Source organism: Barbatula barbatula (assembly GCF_947034865.1).
Source record: "Barbatula barbatula genome assembly, chromosome: 13".
Classification (NCBI taxonomy): domain Eukaryota; kingdom Metazoa; phylum Chordata; class Actinopteri; order Cypriniformes; family Nemacheilidae; genus Barbatula; species Barbatula barbatula.
Genome location: NC_136776.1, coordinates 18,466,837 through 18,493,454, shown reverse-complemented (window position 1 = coordinate 18,493,454; position 26,618 = coordinate 18,466,837). Strand labels below are relative to the sequence as shown.

At 38.7% G+C, this 26,618-nt stretch overlaps 1 protein-coding gene across 4 annotated transcripts in view; it reads right to left on the bottom strand.

The window, feature by feature from the left end:
- Nucleotides 1-115: 115 nt before the first annotated feature.
- Nucleotides 116-26,618, bottom strand: part of yjefn3 (YjeF N-terminal domain containing 3) — a 28,239-nt gene continuing 1,736 nt past the window's right edge. For 3 of the 4 annotated variants that reach the window (XM_079471821.1, XM_079471822.1, XM_079471823.1), the window contains exons 2-7: nt 25,882-26,087; nt 7,923-8,031; nt 4,295-4,405; nt 2,793-2,906; nt 2,521-2,671; nt 116-931 (exon numbers count right to left, since the gene is read on the bottom strand). In XM_079471821.1, the coding sequence (XP_079327947.1) occupies nt 735-931; nt 2,521-2,671; nt 2,793-2,906; nt 4,295-4,405; nt 7,923-8,031; nt 25,882-25,940 (741 nt within the window). In that variant the 5' untranslated portion in view covers nt 25,941-26,087 and the 3' untranslated portion in view covers nt 116-734. The remainder of the gene's footprint in view (nt 932-2,520; nt 2,672-2,792; nt 2,907-4,294; nt 4,406-7,922; nt 8,032-25,881; nt 26,088-26,618) is intronic. The other variant, XM_079471824.1, reaches the window with a different exon arrangement.

The following is a 26,618-nucleotide window of genomic DNA, read 5'->3' as shown; positions in this document are numbered from 1 at the left end:
ACGCATATTCCAATAGCTTTCCGATCCAACACTCCTGGCTAAATAATAACATCCGCATGTTTTCAACGTTGAATATCCAACATTTGAATTTCAATTAATGTGGAGAACAGTTTTTACATAGATCATTTATTTGAACGTTATATCTCTCAACTTCATTCAGCTTGTAAACAACTAGGTAAGCAAATGTGTACATTATACAGTAAAAACAAAATAATATACACACACATTTTTCATCGTCAGAATATCCTCGACTTGTTTGTATTGGAGTAAGATTGGTTTTAAGGTTTTGTAAACATTCGGAGGCACTATCAGGGTAATGCACTTGGAACATTACCCAACATTAAAGGTGAAGTGTGAATTTTTGCGACAACTTTAAATAAACTATATGCAGATTTATTTATTTAAAAAAGCGTAAATGTTTTTGTGAACACATTGGATCTGTGATGTTATAAAAACAACTTGAAATGTCTTGTTATGGTGGCACTGTTGACGTGGAAATTACACATTTCACCTTTTTCACCAGATCTTCGTGTATTTTTGAATTGGAGACCTCAAGAGACTTAAATGTTTACTAAATTCTGCAGCTTCAGTTGGCCAAGGTAAACTCATCTCCTCAGATCTACTTAAAGTATGTAATATTTATATTTGTAACAGAATGCCACAGAACAATCTATAAAATACAAAAGGGGGAAACATGATCCTTTTTATCCAAAATACAGGTTTATTGTAATCCGCTACATTTGTATAACGCAATCCGTGCCTGGAAATTCTGGCAGATTCAGTTCATATTTTTTCTGAATGTCATAGGGCAGGAATCGTCCCGCCAGAAAATGCTTTCCCGAGAAACCTGTTGCGCACTTTTTGGGGGCTGTCAGGGAGACCAGAACTTCTGGATTGATTCCATCGTTGCTTGGTTCATCCGCATCCCAACCTTCAAAAAAAGAAAGACAAGAAGAGTTCGCTTGAAAAACAATCGACGCCTTCGTGCATGAACTAAAACATAACGCTGTTTCCGGATTCGTCCAGATAAGAGGTGGAAAACTGGCTCGCAGAGATCATTCATAACATCATGATCATCTGGAGAAAGGCACAAAAAAATGCAATGTGTAAGCCATCAGCTGCAATTTTCAAATCAAGTCACCGGATGACATAATGGTTGTGTTTACTTTTATTTGATAATTTGTCTGCTATGCAAACACTTTAGGGTCCAGGACAACAGATTTGCACTTAAAGGTCAACTCTGGTCAAATTATTTATCTGAGACGGCTCCATAAAGTCGAGACTCTGTCATGGAAATGTCTTAAGAGGTGTTGCAGTCCCATTTCTCAATTAAATAATGACCATTTCGTATGCTTACAAGAATGTACCACCAATTAGAAATCTAGTATACAGCTCTAATTCTCTAGAATTATGTATATAAAATTATGTATATAAAAATGTTTTATATTTGCATGTATACTGATGTTAATGCTAGTCCTTAATACAAAACTATATTCACAAAAACAATAATGATTTCAGACGGATTTCCACTAATACCGTCAGCTATTGGTCGACCAAACAGATAGCTCCGCCCCATCAAACATCTTTGATTCTGCCTATATTGTCAGGGAATGGTTTTAATAGCGCAACCGAGGAATACAGACAGGATGCATATAGACAGGAAAAAACTTGACATAAAAAATTACTCACTTCAGCTTTAATTACAACTGGGGGCTGCTTAAATTGTTTTAATAGCATTTACGAGGGAAGTTTCACCTATTACAAGCGCCACGAGACTCACAAAGCACAAATGTACAAAGTAGCAGCAAACAGGATTTGACAACTAATTGTGTAAATGAACATTTTGTACGTGGTCAGTGGGACTACATGAGATAAAATGTAGGGAATTATGCAAATGACGATCAGTAAACATAAATGTCCACACAGTCTATTGTGCTACACGTTTGTATTAAAGGGAAAGTTCACACAAAGAAATTAATTCAACATTGTGGTTTTATTTATTTAGCCTAATGTCATTCAAAACCTGTATATGACTTTCTTATGTGGATCACAAAAGAAGATATTTTGAGAAATGTTTCATTGGTTTTGTGTTCATACAACGCAAGTCAATGGGGGCCAATGTTGTTTGGTTACCAACATTCTTCAAAATAACTTGTGTTCTGAAGAAGAAATACATACAGGTTTCAAATGACATGGGAATGAATAAATTATGAAATATTTTAAAATTCTTTAAAATCTAATCTGCTTGTTAGAAGAAGACCTGTTTTGGTTGTTTAGCTAGCATCTTACTTACATGTGCTGAAGAACTGAGGAATCGAATTAGCATTTCTGTAATCATTACCTGAGGTCAAAGCAAAACAAACAAAACAGTCCTCTGAACAGATTGAGACCATTTGCACGAAATGGTTTTCTTCTGTAAGCCATTTGTGCATCATATTTTGTTGTGACACCAAAACACCCATAAGGAGCCAGAGGTAGAAATAGTCATAAATGATGGACAGTGTGTCTAATAGGAAATACCTGAGGGCACGTCCACACTAACGATGGGGATTTTGACCTGTTTCAGAGTCACCAGCATCCCAGCATAAGGCTCTTTTACATCATTGGGGTCCGCTTCTGGTCCCAAGATGGCATCAATCACCAGATTGTAGGCATCGTTTAACAGCTGGACCTGGTCAGCAGATCAGACGGGAGTCGGTTAGGATAAAAAAGAATGAGCATCAGATTGAAACTTCTGACAGTCGACTTAACTTTTGTCATTCCCAATTTGCCCTTTTGTTTGAAACGCCTACCTCCGTTGGAAGATAGGAAAGAAATGGGATGTCCATTTTCTCGCACTGAATGGTGAAGTCCTGGTGCAAACTCTGAGTCGAACGCTTTGGGTAGAAAATAGTGGGCTCGTATTCCTACATGTGAGAAAAAACACTTTCATTGTTATTATACATTCTGCAAAATATGCTTGAGCATATGATGTCAACCTTTTTATTTTGAATAAGATCTCTGTGTAAGGACCTTCCGGGCACCGTTAGAAACATGATAAAAGAAAGAACCGGAATGAAGGAAACAGACATGGTTGGAAATGTATTATGTGGCTGCCGCGCATGAACCAGACAGTTGATTTATTTAGTCCCCGTGTGGACATGCTGGAAGATACTGAAGAATTTGAGTTTATAAATCAGCCTCATCATGTAATTACCTCATCATTTTATTTCAAAAAACCATTTGAAGTGATTCATGAGTGCTAAAATTTACATTTTGAAACTTGCTTAGGACAGCGATCCTTGATGCGTGTACTTAGGCACGTATTAGTAAAGGATCAGATTATGTTTTGAAACTACAAAACAAATATGATTGAGACAGAAATATTAAATATTTTCTTAAAAATGTATTATTTACTGGGCTTTGGAGGTTTAAAGAGCAAACAGGAGAAATGCTGGCTTGGGATAGAGGATAAAATCCTTGAGTAAATTCATTACAATCCAGCAGTAAAACTTAATGTATTTGTTGCATAACCTCAGTGCAGTCTGTGCAGATGTGTACTGGGAATGTAGAAACCAGCAGACATCATGTGATGATCCACTATTGTGTTCCTCTCTTTCCCTTGGACAGAGAGATGAGTGTTTTATTCATTCCAAGTATCCCATAATGTAAACCAGCCAAACCTCACTTCTTGAGAGGGGAATAACTTTAACAGATATGTTTGATAGGCGAATACTGATGCTTCCTAAATCGACCGTCACAGAGGTGTATGGTGAACTTGAAATTAACATAGATGCATTTTATTTTTAATATTTTCTTTGTGATAGGATGGGGGCTGGTTGTGAAACACTGATGACAGCAACTTAATGGCCCACGGATTTACAGTCAACATAAAATGGCTTTTCGAAATACAAAATGTGACACACTATTTCTGAACGAAACACGTTTTTTAATGATTTTATTTATTGGAAATAGATTTGATTGTGAATGAGGGTCTCTACATGAGTGCTTGATGACATCGGTTGAAAAGAAAACGTTGTTTAAGTGGTTTAAGTCATAACATTTCAATGAAGACGAAAGATGGATTTTCTTTGGAACAACGTGCACTGACGAATCATTTACAATAAGAACAGGAGCTTGTATTAAAAATTAAATAATAATAAGAACTCTAATAAAGTACAGATGCTTTAGTCCACCACCGGTTTTATCTTTAAACATTTCAACAAGCTGCTATTATTTAAGACATCTAGTGTACATTCACCACCATGCAACCCTCCATGCCATCATCGTGCCCTTCCCTGTTCTCTGTACTTACAAATATGCGCAGATGGCGGGCACACACCAGACCGATGGAGCCGTTCTGCTCAGGGCCACAAACAACCAGCAGGGTGGGCTGCTTTTTACTTAAGGAGCTCAAGGGAAAAGCCTGTGGAGAGGGAGAGAGTGAATCAGGGAGAGAGGCATTAGAAAAGCCAAGACATTCATACTTGTCAAAAGTTCTAGGCATTTGGACCATTGCAATGCTCATCACAACAACCCAGTTGCAACAGGAATAAAAAGCCAAGCAGACGACACAGCGGGACACAGTCTTTAAATAACACACTTTCTGTCAGGTTTCTAAAGTAGGCCAGTGGTTGTTCAGATTTTCCAACTGAGGCTTTGAACACACACGCACACATTTCTGTTAGACAACTCACATACAGTAACTCCATGTTCATTACTTTTTCTTACGATCCATACATTATACGGTAAGGATCAAGTTAGGATCAGACTAATGAAGTAAACCCAACCGTCATGTAATGTGCATGTTATATTCATACCAATTAAGAGGCTGAAATATGGACAACGGTGCAAGTAAGAATGACTTCCAAATCAGCTGTGAGCGCGGGCGTAATTGCGGACTTCCGAGACGGGAAGGAAACAGAATGCTAATGGCAGAAAATGATCAGCCAGCGTGAATGTTACATTAGCCGGCTGATGAGTTGAGATTACATTAATATTGCTGCGCGTCTTTTAGTCACAGAGCTGGTATAACAAGAGCATAATTCATGCCGAGTGTGGACGATGAGCGTCTCCATCTTCGTCTGTCGCAGTACGCAGAGAAATTCTGTGCCTTTCTTTAAACTAACGCTGTGTCAACGTTAATCTAACATTGTGTCAGGTTAGCTATTTGCAACAATATGCAACAAAGCTACAATTTATAGCTCACCCAAAAATACACATTTTGTCATCATTTATTCACTCCTATATCATTTAAAACCTGCATGTGACTCTTCTGGAACACAACAGAAATGTCTCTTTGGGGGTCTGTATTGTTTGGTTACCAACATTCTTCAAAATCTCTTCTTTTGTGTTCTGCAGAAGAAAGACAGTCATATAGGTTTGGAATGACATGGGAGTAAATAAGGGTTTAATAATTTTCATTTTAGGTGAACTATTACTTTAAGAGTTAAGTATTTAGGATTAATTCCAGCAAATGGACAATCAATTCGCACACGGCGGTCATGTGAGCATGTGTGCGGACAAAATAATAAACTGGATATCTGTTTCTCTCCTGTCTGTTTCTCTTTTTCCTTTACTGGAAAATGACATGGAATAGAGTGTTCTTAAGAATGGGAGCCAGAGGATGTATTGTTCATTTCAAGCCTGCTGCAGCTGTGCTGGAATCGACCGTCGTGTCGACTTCTGCCAGGACTCGGGAGACCGTCGCTCTGATCAGCCGCTGTTCGGGGCCGCTGAACCCCCAGATTTCGCTTCCACGCTTCCAGCAAATAAGCTCTCTGGAGGATTCGGCCTAATTGCTATTGCAGTTTTTGCCTCCTTCCACCCCCAACCTGACACACTTTCACATACACGAATACTTGGCCATCAAAACGGGGACATACCTTTAATTTCCATCGTTTTCAAATAAAGAAGATATTTAATATAGACGTATACTTGTTTTGAAGTTTCCAGCGAGAAGAAATGTATCTGTTTAGGAAGGATGTGAATTGGCCTGCCGCTATGACACAAACACAATCACGGCCAATCGGAAAATACTTTTATATTTTGTATACAGTTATGTGGAAAAGGATTTTGACCAAGGAGATTTTTACAGTAGGCGGGACATGGTGAAATCACCGCTGCTTAAGAGAAAAACTTTTGTTGTTTGTTTTATTCATTTCACTTGTTTTGTTTATACACAGATTTGTTTGTTGTTTTATCGCACCAGGCTTGAATAAGACACATGGCAGTCCAGACACAAATCCTTAACAGAGAAAACATCTGCCTTCTTTAGAATTGAAAATAAGAATACATTTACCTTTATTTATAAATACATTTTTGAAACCCCGTATACGACTCTTCTTCTGTGGAACACAAAAGATGTTTTGAGAAATGTCTGTTGTTTGGTTACCAACATTCTTCAAAATATTTTGCAGAAAAATTATGTTTATAATGACATGATGAATACAAAAATAAATTAACTAACCTTTAATACAAGGTTCTATCTAAGAGTCTATCTTCCTATCTCAAAACACAAAGAACATTTCACAAATCTTGGGAATAAGAACTTCCTATATTTATCCTAAATATAAATCAGGGAATGATCACAGACATTCATCTTGACGCAGCTCACACCAAAGCACTTATCCCCCCCCCCAATGCAGACAGATGACGCTGTTTTTGGCAGCCAAACCGGGGTAGATGGTTTGCTCATGAAATCACACAGTGGTAAAATCGACACATCCCAAACCCCCGCCAACCAACTGTGCTGATGTAATGGCGGTCTCAGAGCTACTGACCGGCGTGTTTTCTTTAGCTGCAATTTATGGCGACCTCACAGGGGTCACGGTAAGGGAGGCTTTGCCAATTCTAACTGCGGAGGCTGCCTGTGACCGGGAGCCTTTGAGAGGTGTAGGGTTCAGCATGTAAAACTTGACTAATGTGGGTCGGATATTCACACGAGCCAAATCAGGAAACGATTTGAGACTTTATCCGACTCCCAGGTAGGTCAGGAGAAGCCCTGCGCTGCCTGTCAGCCTGACTGAATCCAGATGGAACGGTCGTTGTTGCGTGACCGCAGCGGTCTGGATCGGGCCTGGTTTGGTTCTGGCTCGGCTTCTGTCTGAACCTTCAGACCGCCCTGAGGACCCCGCAGGCCCTGAGACTGCCCGGCTACAGTCCGGCCACAAATGGGACACTTTCAACACCTTCAATGATAGGGCTGCGGATTTGTCAGAAGGGATTTATAAACTGGGGTTAAATTATGCGTTTGGAAGCTTAAATTTGAGTTAAAACCCTAGGGATAATATAATAGGATCCACGTTGTGTTATTATTAAATGGCCCTGCATTTCTTTGCTACAGAAAAAATCCGTAAAAAATGAACAGATATTTGATTGACAAATATATGAATACCTTTATAACTAACATGACACAAGTCAAGCTTTATTAACAGGGCATCATTTTAAAGAACTGTTGTTGATCCAAAGTGCTTTTTATTGGGAGATATACAGCTTGATCATTCTGGTAGATAAATTTGTACAGTAAGTTTATGGGTTTGATTCCTATATATCGCACAAACTCCTTAAAACGTATATCATTAATGCACTTTAAGTCACATTTGCATAAAGCGTCTGCCAAATGCACAGATGTAAATTCTGTTTTGAATCTCAAGTTAAATAGAATGCCTTGATGTTCTGGCTCACTTTAACCCCTGCTTATAAAAAACCTCCAGAGCTGTAGACATATGCTGAAACGCCCTCCAAAGAAACAGCATGATCAAAGATTTCCAGCTGTTTTCATCATCACTTTGAGCAGACTCAAAGAGGATTCAACAAATGCACAGATGCTGACGGTGGTAAATTCATCCGTGTGTAATGCACGCACAGTAAACACCGGATTAAAATTGAGAAGTGGGATTTAGGCTTATTAACTAGCACACTCGCTGAGGCGTTTGACAAACCTTAGTGATGGCAACGGCGCAAGCATGACCCCATATTTCAATCAACTGCTGCTGCCCAAAGCGATAGTCCCCCAGAAGCTCCGTCTCGATGGTCGCCACCTCTGTTTTGCTGTAAAAGACAGACAAAAAAAGACACATTACATTGACACAGAGTTGATTTCCCACATTCCCACACGCATGCCAGGTGTTGTGTCTCTGCGTTAATGCGTGTTCAACAACACCTGAGCCTTATGTTACTTTGAGTTTAATGGGAGCACAACCCGACTATAAAACCCAGGTTGTTGCTTCACAACCAAAACACAGAGCCTTTCATAATAACCGTTGGGGATGTATGTTGTTACTACAGAGACCCCTGCTGGACTCTCCCGGTCCGGACTTTGCTCCGGGGGTCAATTCAGATTTTTTAAACGTAGCTTCCGCTATATTAAGGGTGTTGCTGGGTTATTCATTATTGATGGCTTTCGTTTTTTTCTGCGAGCTCTATATCAGTTTTAAATAGCTTGTAGGTCTTTTTCGGCTTGTTATTTTCCCAGAGGCAATTTTCCGCTGCGTTTCCAAGACAACAGATGCATTGTATTGCTTTTGTTGCCTCTTATTGCTTCAAGCAGATAAGAGAACAGAAGAAGAGCTATTTCTAAAAGTGATTATATATTATCAAGTTCTCTGAGCTGTTTAGATGAGGTGCTTAGATTTGGCTTTATGGTGCAATTTCCATTTTATGGGAATATCTTTTTACACTGGTTTTCTCTCTTACTTGGCTTTTCTCTCACGCACTTTAGCGAGAGGTTGCAGATATAATGAGCCGGTTTTCCCCACAGACAGTGTGTGCGCCCAACTGTCAGACAGATCCCTCTTTCTATCTTTCTAGCCACTGCTCACCTAGCAATTATTTGGGTCAGCACTGATGCGGCCCCATCCCTGCCATCACCACATGCGGTTTTGCTCCATTCTGGTATTTACAGTCTCCGATAGCGCTCGACTGCTCTCAAGCGGAGTTTGCAGAGGGAGATTTCCTGGCCTACTGTGACACAGTGATATTTGTAAAGTTCAGCTCAGTCTAGTGCTTATGATACTTCCCTTCCCAACCACCTGTTCGGGGAACTCAAGAGATGTCCCGGTGGCCACATATGAAGATCAAGGTATTAGACCTGCACAAAAAATGCAGACCTCAAAGATCATATTTAGACGGTTAGAAAAAGTTGCATTTACAATACATTACACTAGACAGTGTGCATTCGAGCTACGCGTGAAAAAATCATGCTCCCGGGAACTCCATAAATGACATTGTTTACAGCCTAATGCTACCAGTTATATTATTTAATTAAGCTTATCAAATATGAATGTCCTAGATCTGGACGTAAATTTGTTATTTGGAAGCAGAGAGCGTTAACCAAACTTTAATAAATACACCTTGTGCAGAATGTAATGCGCAGACGTCACCACAAGGGGGAGGCGTAACCCAGACTGTCCTCAAAGCACCCAGCTCCTCCGTCGCATATAGCTACAACTTTCTTATGTTATTAAATCTCTACATTGCGTTAAACTGTGCCCTGTCTCCTCTCGTAAAAAAGAGTGCTTCTGTCACGGAGGTCCCTGAAAGTGAGAACAATTTGGCATCTTCTCGAGACGAGCACCGATATTCCTCAAGGCTAGTTGTTGTTGTTGTTTACTCTCTGAGCGAACGCTCACACGGACACGCAGCCAAATGAACGAGCCCACGTGTTCCCCCGGACCCCGCCTCGAGAGTCTTTCTAATATCCCCACGAGTCGCCGCGCTATCCGTTAGCCGAAGCGGACACTGCTGATTAACTGTAATAACAATTCCGCTAATGGGGTTGTTTACCACCAGCCCACGAGAAGAAACTGTTTCTCTTATTTGCAAAGATGTGCACGCTTCACGACTTCAAAACAACCCGCTGGAGGGTTGGAGAGAAGCCACAAGTACTCCTAAACTAGATGTACTGGCGTTACATTAATGCACGATTTATCCAAAGCGACCCGCATACGGATTAGAAACGTTGGCCTGTTGCTTATTTGCAGTAGGTGTTGTATGGGAATAAAACAATCTCATGGCATTTAGTGAGTATTTTAAGACCTGCTTTCGTGATGGATGAGTTCCCTAGATGGGGGCTATCTTTATTTTGTTATAAATCAACACAAAATAGTCACATTAGATGATATATTGAAATTAGTTATTTTTAAAGGGACAGTACGCTACAAAATGATGTCATTATTTGCTCACCCCTCATGTTGTTGTAACTGAAATATGTTTCCTTCGCTTTAGAAAAGCTGTAATGTAGCCTACCATTTTAATACAGAATTTCCACGTGTTTTTGAAATGCGGCAAAAGTGGTAAATTATAGAAACATAATGCTTATTTAAAGGCTTGGTGTAAAATAACGTGAACACAATTTTGCGCTTCTTTTCTTACAGTGTAGAAGTAAAGGATTATATTGCATGAAAAGGATCTTTTTTAAAAGCATCATTTTGTGTGATGCAACTCGCCGTTTACAAATCCCTTTGCTAACATTTCCCTGTTTCTCATCATTTTCTACCACTGTAATTAGCCCGGTACACCACAAGACAGCCTAATAAGCACCTCACCGCATTAAATCAGTGGTCTTGTTTTTTGGGGACCAACAGCTTGTGACAAGTATCCGGTCCACAACCCAAGATGTCTGGTACGTACTGATTTAACAAAGGAAACAGTGGAAGAAAATGATATAAAAAGCATGTAATGAGAGCGCATTTTGAGGCTTAAGCGGGGGGATGGGCTTCAAGCCTTTGCATTGCGCCTGACATCTGCTAATTTATTCGGTACAAAATCGTTTTCACGCGTTGTCACATGCGTTCTTTAATGTCAGCTGATGGATACGGGCCCTGCTGCGAACACCGCCACAAGCATTTGCTTGGATTTAATGTTACATTTGATAAAGGGGGAAGAAAAAAATTGCTGAAAGGTCATTGTGCAATTGCACAGGCATTTCGGTCTGGAAATGTATGAAATGTCAGTTAAGTCGCAAGTAATTAAAGCCAATTGGAAGTTGTAACACCACACACAATAAAACAGGATATACGTTTGATATTTATGTTGATTTTGATAATAGACGAACATGAAATAAAAGTCAGAATGTTAATTTTGAGCTTAGCCTAAAAACCAACAACTAATGGTATTCAGTGCTTTTGATGTTTTTCAAGGGTTTTTGAAAAGTAGGCTACCAAGGATTGTAATAATTCGCATTATAATTACAGAAAATGTATAATAACTTCTTATTTATTACGTATTATTGTAATAATAATTATTATCATTGTTTATGTTATTATCATTATTATTTTTGTTCGTACTAATATTAATACAATATGACCTGTTTGTAAATATTATATTTAAAGCAACAAATAAAGTATTTTAAAACATTGAAGTTTCCTCCCCGCATGGACACCATTTTAAGATTCGATAAATATGGATGCTAAATGGCTAAAACAACATTTAATGATGCTGAAGTTCCAAAGATCAACTTCAAGCAATTAAAATTGTCTAAAAGGAGGACGATGCTTAAGCTCTTACTGGCTGCTAATGAGTGTCTCAGGTTCCTGCTTGGTAATGACAATAAAGCAGATTTGAGCGATGGAGCGGTCATAAGGGCCTATGGAGAATTTACTCAGAACTTTATGTCTCCACATACGCTTGAGAGGTAAAAGCTTCGGCTTGGGAGTGGCCAAAGACCCACTTAGATATTTTAATCAAATAGTGTCAGGAGAATGGAGAAAGGGTGCATGAAGGCATCTCCGAAAGGCCTTCTATACTGACTGGTGATGACATCTTCTGTAATTCATTGAGTCAGCAGACACATTGCTTGCAAAAGTAATTTCAGAGCCAAAGAACAGTGGGCTGCATCATTGGACTGAGCTGAGATCAGCGTCCCGGAACTTCACAGCTCTTGGCAGTGAAAAGCCGAGTTTGGTTGACATATGTTTAGATGGAGATTAAACATATATCGCGACACCGTTATTCTAAGATTAGCTCTGCTTTCCTTATTAGTAGGCCAGGGAAGTTGTATTTTATAATGACAAAGAACACATTTAATGTGCTTTTTATTAACATCAGTATGTCGCTCTTGAGCTTGTCCATGTATTTTAGACCCAGTCTCTCATGTATTCACCCTCATGTCATTTAAAACCTATGTAGCTTTCTTTCTTCTGCAGAACACAAAATAAGATATTTTGAAGAACGTTGGTAACCAAACAACATTGGTCCCCATTGACCTCCATTGTATGGACACAAAACCCCTGAGACATTTCTTAAAATATCTTCTTTTTGTGTTCCACTAGGTACACATACATCACCCCTGAAAATGCCCACCGGCCGATGACTTTCATCTGGCCAGATGAATCAGTAAACAACAGCAGGCCACTGCAGACCTCAAATCGCATGAAAGCAAGGAGCCCACTCTAATGTTCCAGAGAGAATCATCATGCGGCATCCATTTCTCCTGCACCGGATGGGAAAATCGATAAATGGGTCACGAGCATCATCTCAAATCCTATCGCTGACCCGCAAATTCATCTCTGCAACACTTCAGATGGGCTTGTTAACTCAATTTGGAAAGCCATCGCAGAAGCAGCTCAGCTTGCCCCGCAAAATGACAATAATACATCAACAGCACCATTTTCAGAGCCCTGGGAGAGAGCTTTCTGAGAACCTGGCGGAGTGTAGACTTCTTCAGAAACAGGCCTGTTCTGCAGCCAGTCAGCTCCGGGCTGAATGCCCATCTCCATGGCAGCGTTTCGGTGACACTGGGATTTTGATGAACTGCGTTTGGCGCTGGGGAGCAACTTCAGGAGAACTTCATTTGGAGCCACACTTGAGTCCAACTCGTAGGGTCTTGCTTCACATCCACGCTCAATAAAACAGCCCACAATAATGAGAGCTCCATCGAGGGAGACATTGCCGTTTAACACAGGCCATTTAGTTCAAACAGACCAGACATCGGAGGACCAACGACTTATACTATGAGCTTGCCAAAGTTGTGATTAACGACCACAATGCATCGCTTAAATCCATTAGTCCGCCTTAGCGATATTTCATCAAGTGGATCTGATGCAACATATCGACGGTCATGCGCTTATGTAATTACAAATTGTGCAAATTGGCAGGTTGTGAAGTAACTCTGCTAGATATAGGTACAGGACCACATGAGACTTAGCAAGAACAGGAAACCATGGTAACGAAGAGAGCCAGGTCGCCAAGCTTGCTGCGCCCGCAGACAGGTTGAAGGAGGTAGGGATGAGGAAAAAACAAGAGAGAACGACAGAAAAAGAGAGAATTGTTGAGCAGGTATATTAAAGGTAAAATTGCTGCATGGCTGAACTGAAACTAAATGTGTAAAAAATGGAAAAATAGTGAACAGATAATATGAAGCAAGAGGCGTTTGCTACTCAGCTGATAGTAACATCTGTGTTTGGCTAAAAAATATGAATTATAGTATATTTGAACAGGTTTATTTAATGCTGTCAGGGAAAAATAGAACAAGTTTGTGTGTTTACCATCTGGAATTGACCAAGGTGCTATGCAATATACAAAAATGTAATTGAATTTAAGGTAAAAATCAGTTTGTCCCATTTATTTACCCTCATGGCATTTTTTAGGCATGTGTTTCTTTTATGGAAACACACAGAGAGGGCATAATGTTTTCCATATAATGAAAGTAACTGGAGACTGCAGACAGCTGTGGTAACATTCCACTTTTATAATATGGAAAGCATGCGGGTTCCGATAAATGACAATAATTGACGAAATTTGTTAGAAATTATGCAGGTAGGACCAATCATATAAAGTTAGTAAATACAATTTTTATTAATAATTATGCACTATATTTTAGGGGTGTGAATCGAATAGTTAATCACAATAGGACGCAATGTCGATTTTCTCCCCCCGTGATGCTGATACCTTGGAAATTTTTGCTATATGATTTGATTAATTGAATCGATATTTTGATATTTCATTTTAATAGTTAACAAGCAGTTACATGTTTAACAACTCACAAATGCAACCAAAATATATAAGAACCGTTTCATTGAACTCTTTGAAAACTGCACACTCCCTGTCCCAAATGGGCCAGTTACAGCAATAAACTTATACGATTTATTGTTAAACAATTGTTAAATGTATCAATGTATTGTTACATCCCTACTATATTTGTGTTAGACAGATCCCTAATTTAGTTATATTCAAAAAGGATATCGTGCAAAGTATATATTTTACCGCAGTTTATCAACGAAAATGTAGTAGACGAAACCAACTTCAGAACATTAAGAGAGATCTCAAGTGCTTCCTGAAGGCAGTCTCAGATACATGACAAACTAAGCCAACAAGGCAATGTATTACATTTGACCTCAATCTGCCACTGCAACTCGTGTAGTGATACTAATATACTCCTTCCACAGGCTTCTGCAAAACACAAATGTGACATTGTGTTGCTATTATGACGCACAAGATCACAGCTAGCATCTTATTGGTATAAGTAACGAAAAAAGTACCGAGGTCCCATTTCACCCCAAAATAACAGTCACGACAAAGTCAAGAAAGGGCATAGGGCTAGCAAACATTCTTAGCAATAAACAATTATTATTTTGTAATTCCCAATTAACAATCAATTAAATCAATGTAGTAAACAATTCAATAATAATAATAAGCATAAATTGAAAATAGTACAACATAAACTATCATTTATCAACAACTTATAGCATTACAATAATGTGAATAATCTTTTTTTATGGTAATGAGAATATGGGGAGGTGGTGCTTAATCTTAATGACACAAAATCTTAATGGTCCTAGAAATGGGCCTTGGGGTGATGAGGCGAAAAATGAGATGGACATGTTCTTGACGGGTTTTGTTAGATGAACCTGTGCAAATTTTAATATCTTCCAGAAGCTAAGCTTGTGAATGAACTGCCTGTCAAAACACACACTCACACATACTGTACACAATGTACACAAAATCTCTCAAGTTTGAAGGTCACCAATCCGACCAACAGCTTTGCTCCTGTCGTGACCCAGCCCGGGAAGTCAAGCCAATCAGAGCTCATCTTCTGAGGCTCTCTCTCAATCTTCCTCCTCCACCAAATCTATGATCATAAAATTTACCACGAAAACAAGTCATGTTGACAAGTGGCCCGTCATAGCGCAGCTTAATTTTACTGTTATAGCCACACGGCAGATGGGAAATGGGTCCTCAGATGGTAATCAGAAATTTGAATGAGGAACATTGTGATAAAGCATCTCGGTATAGAAGAGCTTGCTCAGTTTTTTGTCTTACGAATCATGAGGCTTTTACACAGGACACCAGAGAGTGACCGAATGTGCCAGCATGTTACTGCCTATGCTGAATAAAAGCTTTGTTCCATCACTGTCTGTCTGACATTCTAATGTCTCCTGCTGCAAGCGTCTCGAAGGAAAATAAATGTGCATTTTTACGTTCATATTCCATCAGCTGATCTTCATTTGTGCCCTCAACTCTGATTCATAACATCTCTGGGAGAAATCTATTCAAAGGCATTGCAAAGATGACATCCTGGAATGGGAATTTGGTTAAATGAAGTGGCACCTTAAGTCAAAATGACTAGAAATATAAATTAGGTAAAATGTTTGAAACTGTGCTTTAAACCTTGTCTCCATATATTGCAAAGAAGTTCACTAAAATGCATCAACCAAAGCTCTGGCATCACACAGCCAATCTTTCTTAGAATAATGCATCAGTGCTGTAACAGTTATTGGAGTAAAAAAAACTCCTGTCCTCATTTGAAGGCTGTTTCAAAATAAAGACTAGAGTAAACAAGCAAATAGAGTTTAATTTAATTCATTGTATTTAAGAGCAGAGAAATAGTGGCCTGATGGATAATGTAATCTTAGTTGTGTATATATTTTACATTTTTTATTTTAAATAGTTGTGAATATATTTGATATAGTCTGTGTAGTAGATAAAAAATATGTGTGATAAAAATAAGTAATATAAATAATTACAAATTAAACATCTAATTTCTAATTTAATATAATAATTATACTTAAAATATTATTTTAATAATATTAATATGACTTTTATTATTTATTTGGACAAACCCATTTGGTTTGATTTAACCCATGCTGAGTTGTTTCAACCCATGGTTAGGTCAATTTTAGACAATTTCGACGTTAATTTAACACAATGGTTGGGTTTGTTCTTATTTAAAGGTTTGTTGATTTTAGTGGCATCTAGTGGCAAGGTTGCGAATTGCAACCACAGCTCAATTTCGTAAACAACTTGTAACAACACAATGTAAAGAAACCCCCTCCCTATAACTGCGAAGTTTAGACTCCTTTAACAACTGAATACCATGTGAAGATAACTTAAAATTTAAGCAAATAAATAGAGAACAGGGCTCGAAATAAAAAAAAATCCTCGGTATCACTGGTGCTCCCAACTTCAAGATTTAGCACCCACCCGGAAATTTATACCACGGTCTGTCTGAAGCGTTACAGTAACAAAATAGTAACAATATCACAATTAAAACATGCATGTGATGTCTGCTTTGTTTTACACAATGGCTTTCCTGAAATCATATTTTTAAATCATAAAACAAAAGCTTAAATTAGATATGTGAGAGAAAACCGTTCGCATCACGCTGTCAATCCTCCTTCCTCTACTGACCCTTATTTCTCATCATAGCAAAGAGAGAAACAGTTAAAACTTAAAACACATCATGTTATATGCTTATATTGCTATGAGGGGAACGCGATCGCGATGTTAGCTTGTGAGTGTATTTAATATAACGTAATGCGAACTTGCAATTGCGACACCTGTGTTGCAGTCACCCGCTGTTGCGACGCGAACGGAATATGTAATGTTACCGCTAATGTACGAGACGCACACGAACATCCAAACGCCTCCATTTAGGGCATGTTTATATAGAAAAATTATAATAAAGTAGTGCCACGGCATAGAATGAGGCATTCTGTGTGAATGGCGAAAAACCAAAACACTCCAAACAACAGACAGACACATTCTACAGCTTCAGTTTATGAACTTTCAATGTCTATCTTATCCATCTTCCATCTTAAAACATACAGCTATGCCCTCACCACAGTGCAACAATGAAAAGGGACCCCACTGAAACAGTTGTTTTATGCGGTATATAAAAAAAAGATATAATAACAGAAATACACACCGGTAATCGGTATAGGTCATGTGAAAAGTGGAAACCAAAGGAGCTTTCATTTACCAACATTTCAAATAAAGGGTTGCACAAGAATGACTTTTGTTAAATGATTATTGGCAGAAAACATCAAACCTATTGCACGAAGTTGCGGCCAGGAATAGGTGATTGAAAATGAATGATTAACACACATGTGGTGCGTAAGGAGAGAGGAAAATCAAAGCGAGCGCTCTAAAATGCTGGGTTATTTTCAACCCAGTTTTGGGTCAAAAAGGACGAACCCATCTGTTGGGTAAACTAACTCAAATAATGTTTTATATTTTACACAACAATGGGTTGTATTTATAACCCAGCGGTTAGGTTTGTCCCTTTTTGACCCAAAGCTGGTTTGATGTATATGCCATGAGGGACTTAAAAGGAAAATTACATTCCGGAACAATGAGTCTATTTTGCCTAAGATTGCCATTTTTACATACAGAGATGAGTTAAAAATGGCTGACCGGTGTTTGCAGATTCCAGCAATGTTCTTCCACAAGCGTCCTCCATTACTGGAACATAACACTGTGGAAAATGTGTGTTGCGTGGGAGCGTACAAACAACCCAGGTGCCAAGACTCTTCATAATTAAAGCAAACAGAAATGCATGCAACATTCGAAGCCGCCTCCCAGTACAGGTTTTGCATATTGCTGACCTTAGAAAGCAGGGTGCTTCGCCGGGCATGTGAGAAAAAACTATCGTCATATATAGCCATTTGTCAGATGCCACATGTACTGTTGACAAACGCGAGGGCATTGAAGGCACGTCACCTCTCTCACCCTCAGTCACGACCACTCGGATCACAAGACAGCAAACTGCCTTGAGCACATTCGCACCAATAATGTGGAGATGATGAGGTTTAAATGCCTGGTAAAGGGCAGCGCTCTGCACTAAAAACAGACAACATGACATGCGTTTGCCCGACAGCACTTTTCACAGATAAATTGCAAATTTGTGTATAGGCTTAACAGTCATAATGGTTTTTTTTTTTATCCCAGTAGGGGAGAGATTACTCAAGATAAAGATAAGAGAAATGGCAACAGATGCTTCAATGAAGGGATGTGGAATCCGATGCACTGGTTTAATAATAAAGATGAAGAGATTACAAAATTTAAGTCCACTTGTGATGTGGATAATGGAAAATAAAAAAACTAATAATTATCAAATCTAATGCAAATTATATATTATATCAATATTTATACCATGGTCTGTTTAAATAGGCCTACTTGATACTGATTGGGTGGAAAGAGTGCATAAAAACAGTTTATTATCATTTTGAGAGGGGCAGTTAATATTACAAAAAAATCTATTATAAATATATATTTTAATAACATATATGACATTATATTTACAAATGATTAAACTAATTTGCCTGTTCGTGATGTTTGAAAGACGTTTCTTACTTTAAAACCGAAACTTAAACGGCTTCTCCTTGTGAAAGGTCTGCATTCTGTAAAAATTAGCTAACAAAATATTTTAAGTGTACATTTTATGAAAATAAAAATTCTCATGTGGCAAGTAGCCGTGTAATAAGCTTCGCGACGGGTCCTGATCACACTGTCGGGGATTATTTCTGCAATAAAAACCGGTACATTTAACGCACGGGTAGTTCGAGTCAGTTTGGTCAACATTTGAAACTAATTGACGAAAATAATATAAAAAATGACACTGTGAACATCAACAACAGCTTTAACTTGGCAAATGATCGTGGTATTAGCTGGATAATCCACGGTTAGCCTTGCATTAAAGAATTTAATGCACTCCGCTGTGCATCGGGTGTTTTTTTGCCTCCTCGTCATACATTAAGATCTTTTAATGTACAGCTAGCCGTGGATAATCCCTTATGTTTTAGTTGGATTAGTCCAGTGTATGAAATTTAGCGGCATCTAGTGGCAGGGTTGCGAAATGCAATCAATGGCTTACTCCACCCCCCTCCCCTTACGAAGGCCTACGGTTTCTGACACAGGACTAAGATGTAGTCACGATTTCGCTTCTTTGTCGAAGGAGATAACGTATAGTCAAAACGCGCTCTGAAGAGCAGTACTGTAGAAACAACATGGCCATTCCATGTAAGGGGACCCTAGTTATGTATATATAACATTGGCACCTCACAATCAACATTCTGGAAGTTTATTCTGGACAAAGATGCGTAACTGTATGACAAAACTCCTAATAAAGTTAACACTACATTTATTCTATATTTTATATATTTAAAAAAAAAAAACCTTTCCCCCGGGTGTAACTGGTCAACTACTCCAGTACTTACGTCTACATACTCTTCGTGAGCTCAAATATGTGGTCATTTTAGAAATTTGATGATGATGCAGCCTCACTGTTTCCATGGTGATCTGGTGATACATCAACCCCAGGATCGCAGCTGTTCTCTGCTAATGGAAATTGTAGCATGTGCTCTTATCCAAAATATGGATATTGACTCCTTAAACCGTTGATGGTTTCTTGCTACCTGTTGTCTTTTGTATCGAAATTATACATCCCATACCTGATGTGTTTTCCTCTGGGGTCCTAAAATTATCCTTGAACCCCCCACTTTTATTCCACCCTGTGGGAAAATGGGCGAACTATCAAGTAAATATAAATAAAAAGACTAAAACGCGCCTGCTAGCATCCACTTTTCACTTTCACGTTTTTGCCCTGTACTTTAAAGTTTAATTGCAACTGCAAGATCATCAATATATATCATCAATAGGCTCTATTTATTTCAAACTTTATGATTTTCAAATACAAGAATAAAGGACAAAAGGGGGCGAGAAAGAGAGAGCGGTATGCATAGGACAATTACTCAAGGGTATTTCAATCACCACCAGTTCCTCTGTCAATAGAGGTCCCTGCGCCTACGTGGAAGAGGATGCCTACCTCATTATCAACACACCTCCCCCACCTCCAACTTCTCACCTAGTCTTTCAGAAATAGAGGCACTTCATTACACACGCGCTTGGAAGTGAAGACAGTCATTAAACGCATCATGGGGAGTAAAAGATACACTGTCAAACCCCCAACACACCATTCTTATTCAACCCCCTCAACTTAGAACAAACAAGGTAAAAAACAGGCAATCTTTATCACACGCTGATTCATGTGAATTATGAACATGGACGTAATTGGGATTTATAATTATAATAGAGGTATTTAATTTGATTAATACATGAAGTGTTACTGTGAGCTGGGATCTCTTAAAGACAATAAAGCAGTTCGCTGATAATCCCATTAAAAACGTTTGTAGCTGTTATGCTATTGTACGTCTAAATTTTCCCAATTTGCATCAGATCTGCATTCAATATTTACTGTGTTTCACGTCCATGAAAGGGCAACAAAATCCCGAGGCACACGTTGCACACAAAATTTTGTCTAATCAAATGGTTTCTTTAATGAGAATGCCCCTCGCACAAATGCCACCTGTAATCATCAAAACTAAAAAGCCTGCTAAAGCCTATATTTGGGGGGAAAAACAGGCCTCTGATTTTTTTTAAAGTGTCAGGAGACCAGGCGTGCAGATCAGTGGCGATCCGTGACTCCTCTTCAGGGGTAGAAGTAATGCAAAGCTCGGCAAAACATGTATTTAGCCCGTCATGTGTGTGGCGCGTCATTTCAAAATACGTCCCTGCTGCAGACGAGTCGAAAGGGTTTTTAATAAAAGAGACGCTTGTGTTTGCTAGATACTCGCTTAGCCTCATGTGTAATCTGAGTTAAATGTTAACGCTGAATGTTAAATTTCTGAACCTGAACACGAGTGTCTCTTTTATCATAAACCCTTACGAGGCGTCTGCAGCAGGCATGTATTTTGACATGATGTGTGATGCACATAGGTTCACGTGAAGCGCTGAACACGTATTTTGAACTCCTGCTTCCCCCGAATCGCCACTGGAGCAGATGGCACTAGGGATGGGGGGGACATATATAAGCCCCATCAGATTCATAGTGACACGAGCAGTCCCCCTCATTGTCCCCACGAAAGGTGACAAACATTAGTAAAACAGCTAACTGCCTCAATGTGCCTGTAGTAGCGGTAACCATAGTGATCAAATGCCATCGTCTATGACTTATCTGGTGTGTTTCTGGAAAAACTGACACACAAAGGCAATGGAGAGACAAAGAAATCACCTATTTTTTTTCAAAAACCAAACAATGTAAGTATCATGTTGACTTGACAGATCAGTCTTGGTATTTATTTGTACAGCTAGTCTTTTGCACTTAGCAAACACAGCAAAAGTGGAGAGCATGAATATGTAATTTGGTGAGTGGACAGAGGCAAATTGCGAAATGTCACAAACAGAATGGTTGGATAAATCAAACAGTTTATCGTCAGGAAATCTGGACTTGCAAAATTGAATTAGGGTCCGGCATAAAATTATCATCTAACCAAATTACTGTATAAGTTGACTGAGGTAAGTTCGCTGATTTATGTTTAAATAAAACATATTTGGTGACAAATAACAGTTTGCTCATGCATTGCTAGTGTTGATCAGGTAGGCCTTTGTTCATCGTTGTTTTTTCTCGATATCAAATAAGAATCCTCCAATGGCTTTTAAGTGCAAACCATCACCCCAAATGACACAAAGTACTACTTGAGCACTAGTTAAAGGCCATTTTATATTACAAAATAACTAACTTGAGTTGAAATCATTTGCTGACAGCTTGGTTCTCCCCAGTTAAAAAATCCCATCTGCGCCCCTGCAAGAGACACCGCAGGCTCTTTAATGTTAAAATAAGAATGTGAAAAGAGAAGAGAAGTTAACTGGGTTTTACTGCAGCAGTGTGACACAGTTATTCTTCTTTTTACAGCTCAATAAATGAGGCACTTTATGAGCTGACTCAGGTGAGTAAGGACTCGGGTGGATAAACAGGAACTAAAAAAATCCTGCTGAGCAAAACAAGCACATTTACCGTGGTTCTGTGCTTGAAATCCATTAAAATTAACGGTCTGAAACTAAAAACTGGGTGTTTCAAGGCATTTTGAAGTGATATTAGAAATATATTTACTAAACAACCAATATACTTACATTTTTAAAGCAGTTTTAAGCCTAAAGACTAAAAATGACACTACTATATGATGTAAATATTTACATTTTTAAAGCAGTTTTAAGCCTAAAGACTAAAAATGACACTACTATATGATGTAAATATTTACAGATTCAACAACCCCACCTTCCTTATGCTCTCAGGATGTTGGTTTCAGCATGTTCGTCTTTGATCTGAGGGACACATTTAATGGATGTGGATTGACCGTCCTTCAAATTACTTCTGGCATCCTTGTCACAAATTCAGACACCGTTTGACAGTATTCTGCTTCACCAGCTGAGGAAAACCGGATCATTAGACATCAATGAAGGGCCATTAAAGGTCAGGATAAAGGGAAGACCGGAGCTAGTTGTCACACGCAGTTAATATTTCTATATTAGTTCAAATCTTTTACTAGGATTAAAAATTAAATGTCAAATGTTTCTGGCAGCATGTTTTGGTTTGACTACAGATGCAATTCTTTAAACACATGGTGACCATTTGTGACAACATGCCCCAATATAAGACTATGACCAGGAATACACACAATTATAATAATTTGAAAACAATTTGAAGTAGATTACACAGAAAACCACTGCTATAGAAAGCAGTGGTATTTGCGCATTTGGACCGTTTACTTCAAAATTCTTTTTCATGATAGCCATTCCCTTTGTGACAACTAGCCCCATTTCCCTCTACTCCTTTTCAACCGATTTAAAATACGCAACCAAGCACATCTACATCCCAACCACCTTATTTTTCTCTCAGTTGTGCACACACACAAACGCACTTCACAGTCTGAGAAATAGAGATCTCGCCTCCATAATCTAACTTTAACGGTTGCAACCATTAAGAAGTCCTACATTGCCTGGTAACAAATCACAAATCAGGCACGGAGCCTCTCACTCCATTATTACATTTCGAGTCCTCGCCTATAAATAAACACCAGCAGCGGAGAAGAAGGAAGCGGTCACGAAGTAAGGTAGATGTTATGAGCCGTAATGTCACGGTGTGCCAAACCTTCATTGTATATTCCGATAAGAAGTGTGTTTTTGTATTTATTTTGTTTTTAGAAGCTAGAAGCTTACTTACATCTTACGCCATCAGTGTAATTTCCTAACCTGGTTTTGGGGTCAATCACCTGAGCAAAAAATGTCATGTGACTAATTGCTCCAGGTTTTCAGGAATATTATGACATAACAACTATAATTCATATTACACTTTTAAAGGCACTAATGAAGATATCAGCTATAAAAAAGTTTGGAAATGGTGATGTCTTGGTTCGCCCAGAATGAAAAACATCTCACCGTAACCCAGTGCTTCCTCAGACTCTCGTGGTTTCAGCGTCCACAGATGAAATCAATGAAACAATACAGAGGCCATTCACACACAAATCCCAGGACACACCCAAGATCCACAAATCAATCCGCTCTAAAAACCATAACAATGCGGCAAATTGTTCAAGTAACCTGTTTCAATAATATTCAATACAAAATCTGTTGTTTTTGCCACTTTGATTTCGAATCACGTTACCCGTATGTCATTTTAAAAGAAATACTCTGGCTACACCGACTTATCTCTTGGAATAGAGATAAGGCCTGATGTCATCACGCTCAACAACTCGTATATTAAATAAAGGTGTCTCGGAGGAAATACGAGGCAATTTCTCAAAGCAACAAAGGAGGTGATTTGTTTGTTAGATTAAATCGCACATAGCTGGACACGTTTATTTGCGGTATAGATCCGCTCTGATGTGTCCCATATTTCATTCTGAACTACAAGGGGCATGGATCACAAACAGTCAAAGAGCAAATCTCTGGCCCTGATGTTGCCATCACAACAACCAGATGGTGAAATGTCACATCACCTTTGTCAAGGTGTCTAAATCACACACAAACTAGTGCAGGGACATTTCGTCCACCTGTTATTTTTAATACAAGATACGAAACAAGAATTCACAATGAAATGTGTTGTTTCCTGACAAGGAATCAGCCATAAAATATATGGCGAGATATTAAGTTGCTTTACATGCTGTGGGCAACATATAGTAAAAACAAAGACGACATTTGAGAAAATAAATATTACATATCTGTGAGTGACGGATGACTCAAGTTATATCTCATCCCTAACAGCAAAAATGCATTTAAACGCGCCTGAGCATCTTCAAAAAGGTCTGATTTTACAGACCTGCTCAAATTTGTTGGTACCCCTCAACAAAAAACAAAGAACGCACAATTTTCTCTGAAATAACTTGAAACTGACAAAAGTAATTGGCATCTACCATTGTTTATTCCGTACTTAATAAAAATCAGACTTTGCATTTGATTTTTTATTCAACAAATATTGTAAATAATAAAACAAACCAAAATGTCATGGACAAAAATGGTGGGACCCCAACCTAATATTTTGTTGCACAACCTTTAGAGGCGATCGCTGCAAGCAAACGTTTTCTGTAGCTCTCAATGAGACTTCTGCATCCGTTAACAGGTAGTTTGGCCCACTCTTCCTGAGCAAACTGCTCCAGCTGTCTCAGGTATGATGGGAGCCTCCACCAGACTGAAAGTTTCAGCTCTTTCCATAGATAGGATTCAGATCAGGACTCATAGAAGGCCACTTCAGAATTGTCCAATGTTTTGTTCTTATCCACTCTTGGGTGATTTTAGCTGTGTGTTTTGGGTCATTATCCTGTTGGAAACCCATGGCTCATTGTGCCATGCACAGATTCAAGGCACCCTGCGCAAAGCAGCCCCAAAACATAACCGAGCCTCCTCCATGTTTCACTGTAGGTATGGTGTTCACTTCGTTGAAAGCTTGATTTTTACGTCTGTGAACATAGAGCTGATGTGACTTTGATCTGTCCAAAAAATATTCTACCAGAAGGATTGTGGCTTGTCAATATACATTTTAGCAAATTCCAGTCTGGATTTATAATGTTTTTCTTTCAAAAGTGGAGTCCTCCAGGGTCTCCCTCCATGCTCAAAAAGCGACGGATTGTGCAATCAGAAACTGATGTATCTTCACCGTGTAGTTCAGCTTGTATCGGTTTGGCAGTTGTCCTTGGTTCTTTTTCTACCATTCGCACTATCCTTCTATTCAATCTGTGATGGATGTTCCTCTCGCGGCCGCGCCCAGGGAGGTTGGCTACAATTCCATGGACCATAAACTTCTAAATAATATTTGCAACTGTTATCGCAGGAACATCAAGCTGCTTGGAGCCTTTACCTTTACCATGCTTGTCTATTATTTTCTTTCTGAGCTCCTCAGACAACTCTATCCTGCTTTCTCTTGTCATGTTCAGTACGGGGCACACAATGATACCAAACAGCACAGTGACTACTTTTCTCTGTTTAAATAGTTTGAATGACTGAATACAACATTGGATTCATGAGTGACACTAATGAAAGAAACTAATTAGTTTGAAATATCACTATTATTCAATGATGTATTATCTTTTCTAAGGGGTACCAACAAATGTGCCATTTTAGAATATCTTTGTAGAATAAGCAATAATTCATCTCTTTCCACACCTTCTTTGCTTTATTCTATGACATACCAAAGGCATGCAAGTATACACGATACAATAGCTTTTCATTTCATCAATCTTGAGGAGGAACGAAGCATTATTTCAAAGAGCTGTAAGTGTACCAACAAATTTGAGCACGACTGTATATCTGGTGACATAATAAAAAATAAAAAAATGTAAGTGTCAAACCTACCTGAGAAAACGGAGAGGCTCTATGGTTTCGGGTGCTTTGTCATTGGAGCTGTGATTCATCTTGATGAATCTGTGATGGTTCGATGCAAGCGAATTGATGCTCTAGACACCCCCCTGTGTTATCTCACTCGGCTTGCCCTGCTACTCTCTGCCTCCGCTGGCTCACTGGCTGATGGACTTTCTCCATGCGTACATCAGCTACTCTTGCTGCAAGTGTCAGCCAATTAAAAGGCAGTGAGATAGCACGGGTGCCATCTGATTGGCTCAGAGGCCCCGATGCTGGATGCTCAGTCGACTGTAAACTAAATCCTATTCACATGCAACATGCCCAGTGACACAACATTTATAATACAATTCACATATGGTTTCATCACAGTCTCAGTTGTAATGATTATGTTTTTACACATTATATGTAGACATAATGACATCATACTGTATTTTGCATAATTGCATAATAATGTTTTAATATTTATAGTGCGATTTCTAATCATTTTAAATGGTTTGGCAATATTATAAGTTTAATTCAAACGTATCATTTTGACGTATACATATTTTCATAATCCATGCCCACTGTATAATATTTTCCTAATATTGCATTCTGTATTTATTCACTGTATATTCTGCACTTGCTAATTGCACTTCTGGTTAGACCTAAACTACATTTCGTTACACTGTACTTGTATATGTGTAATGACAATAAAGTTGAATCTAATCTAATCTAATCTAATAATTGAAATA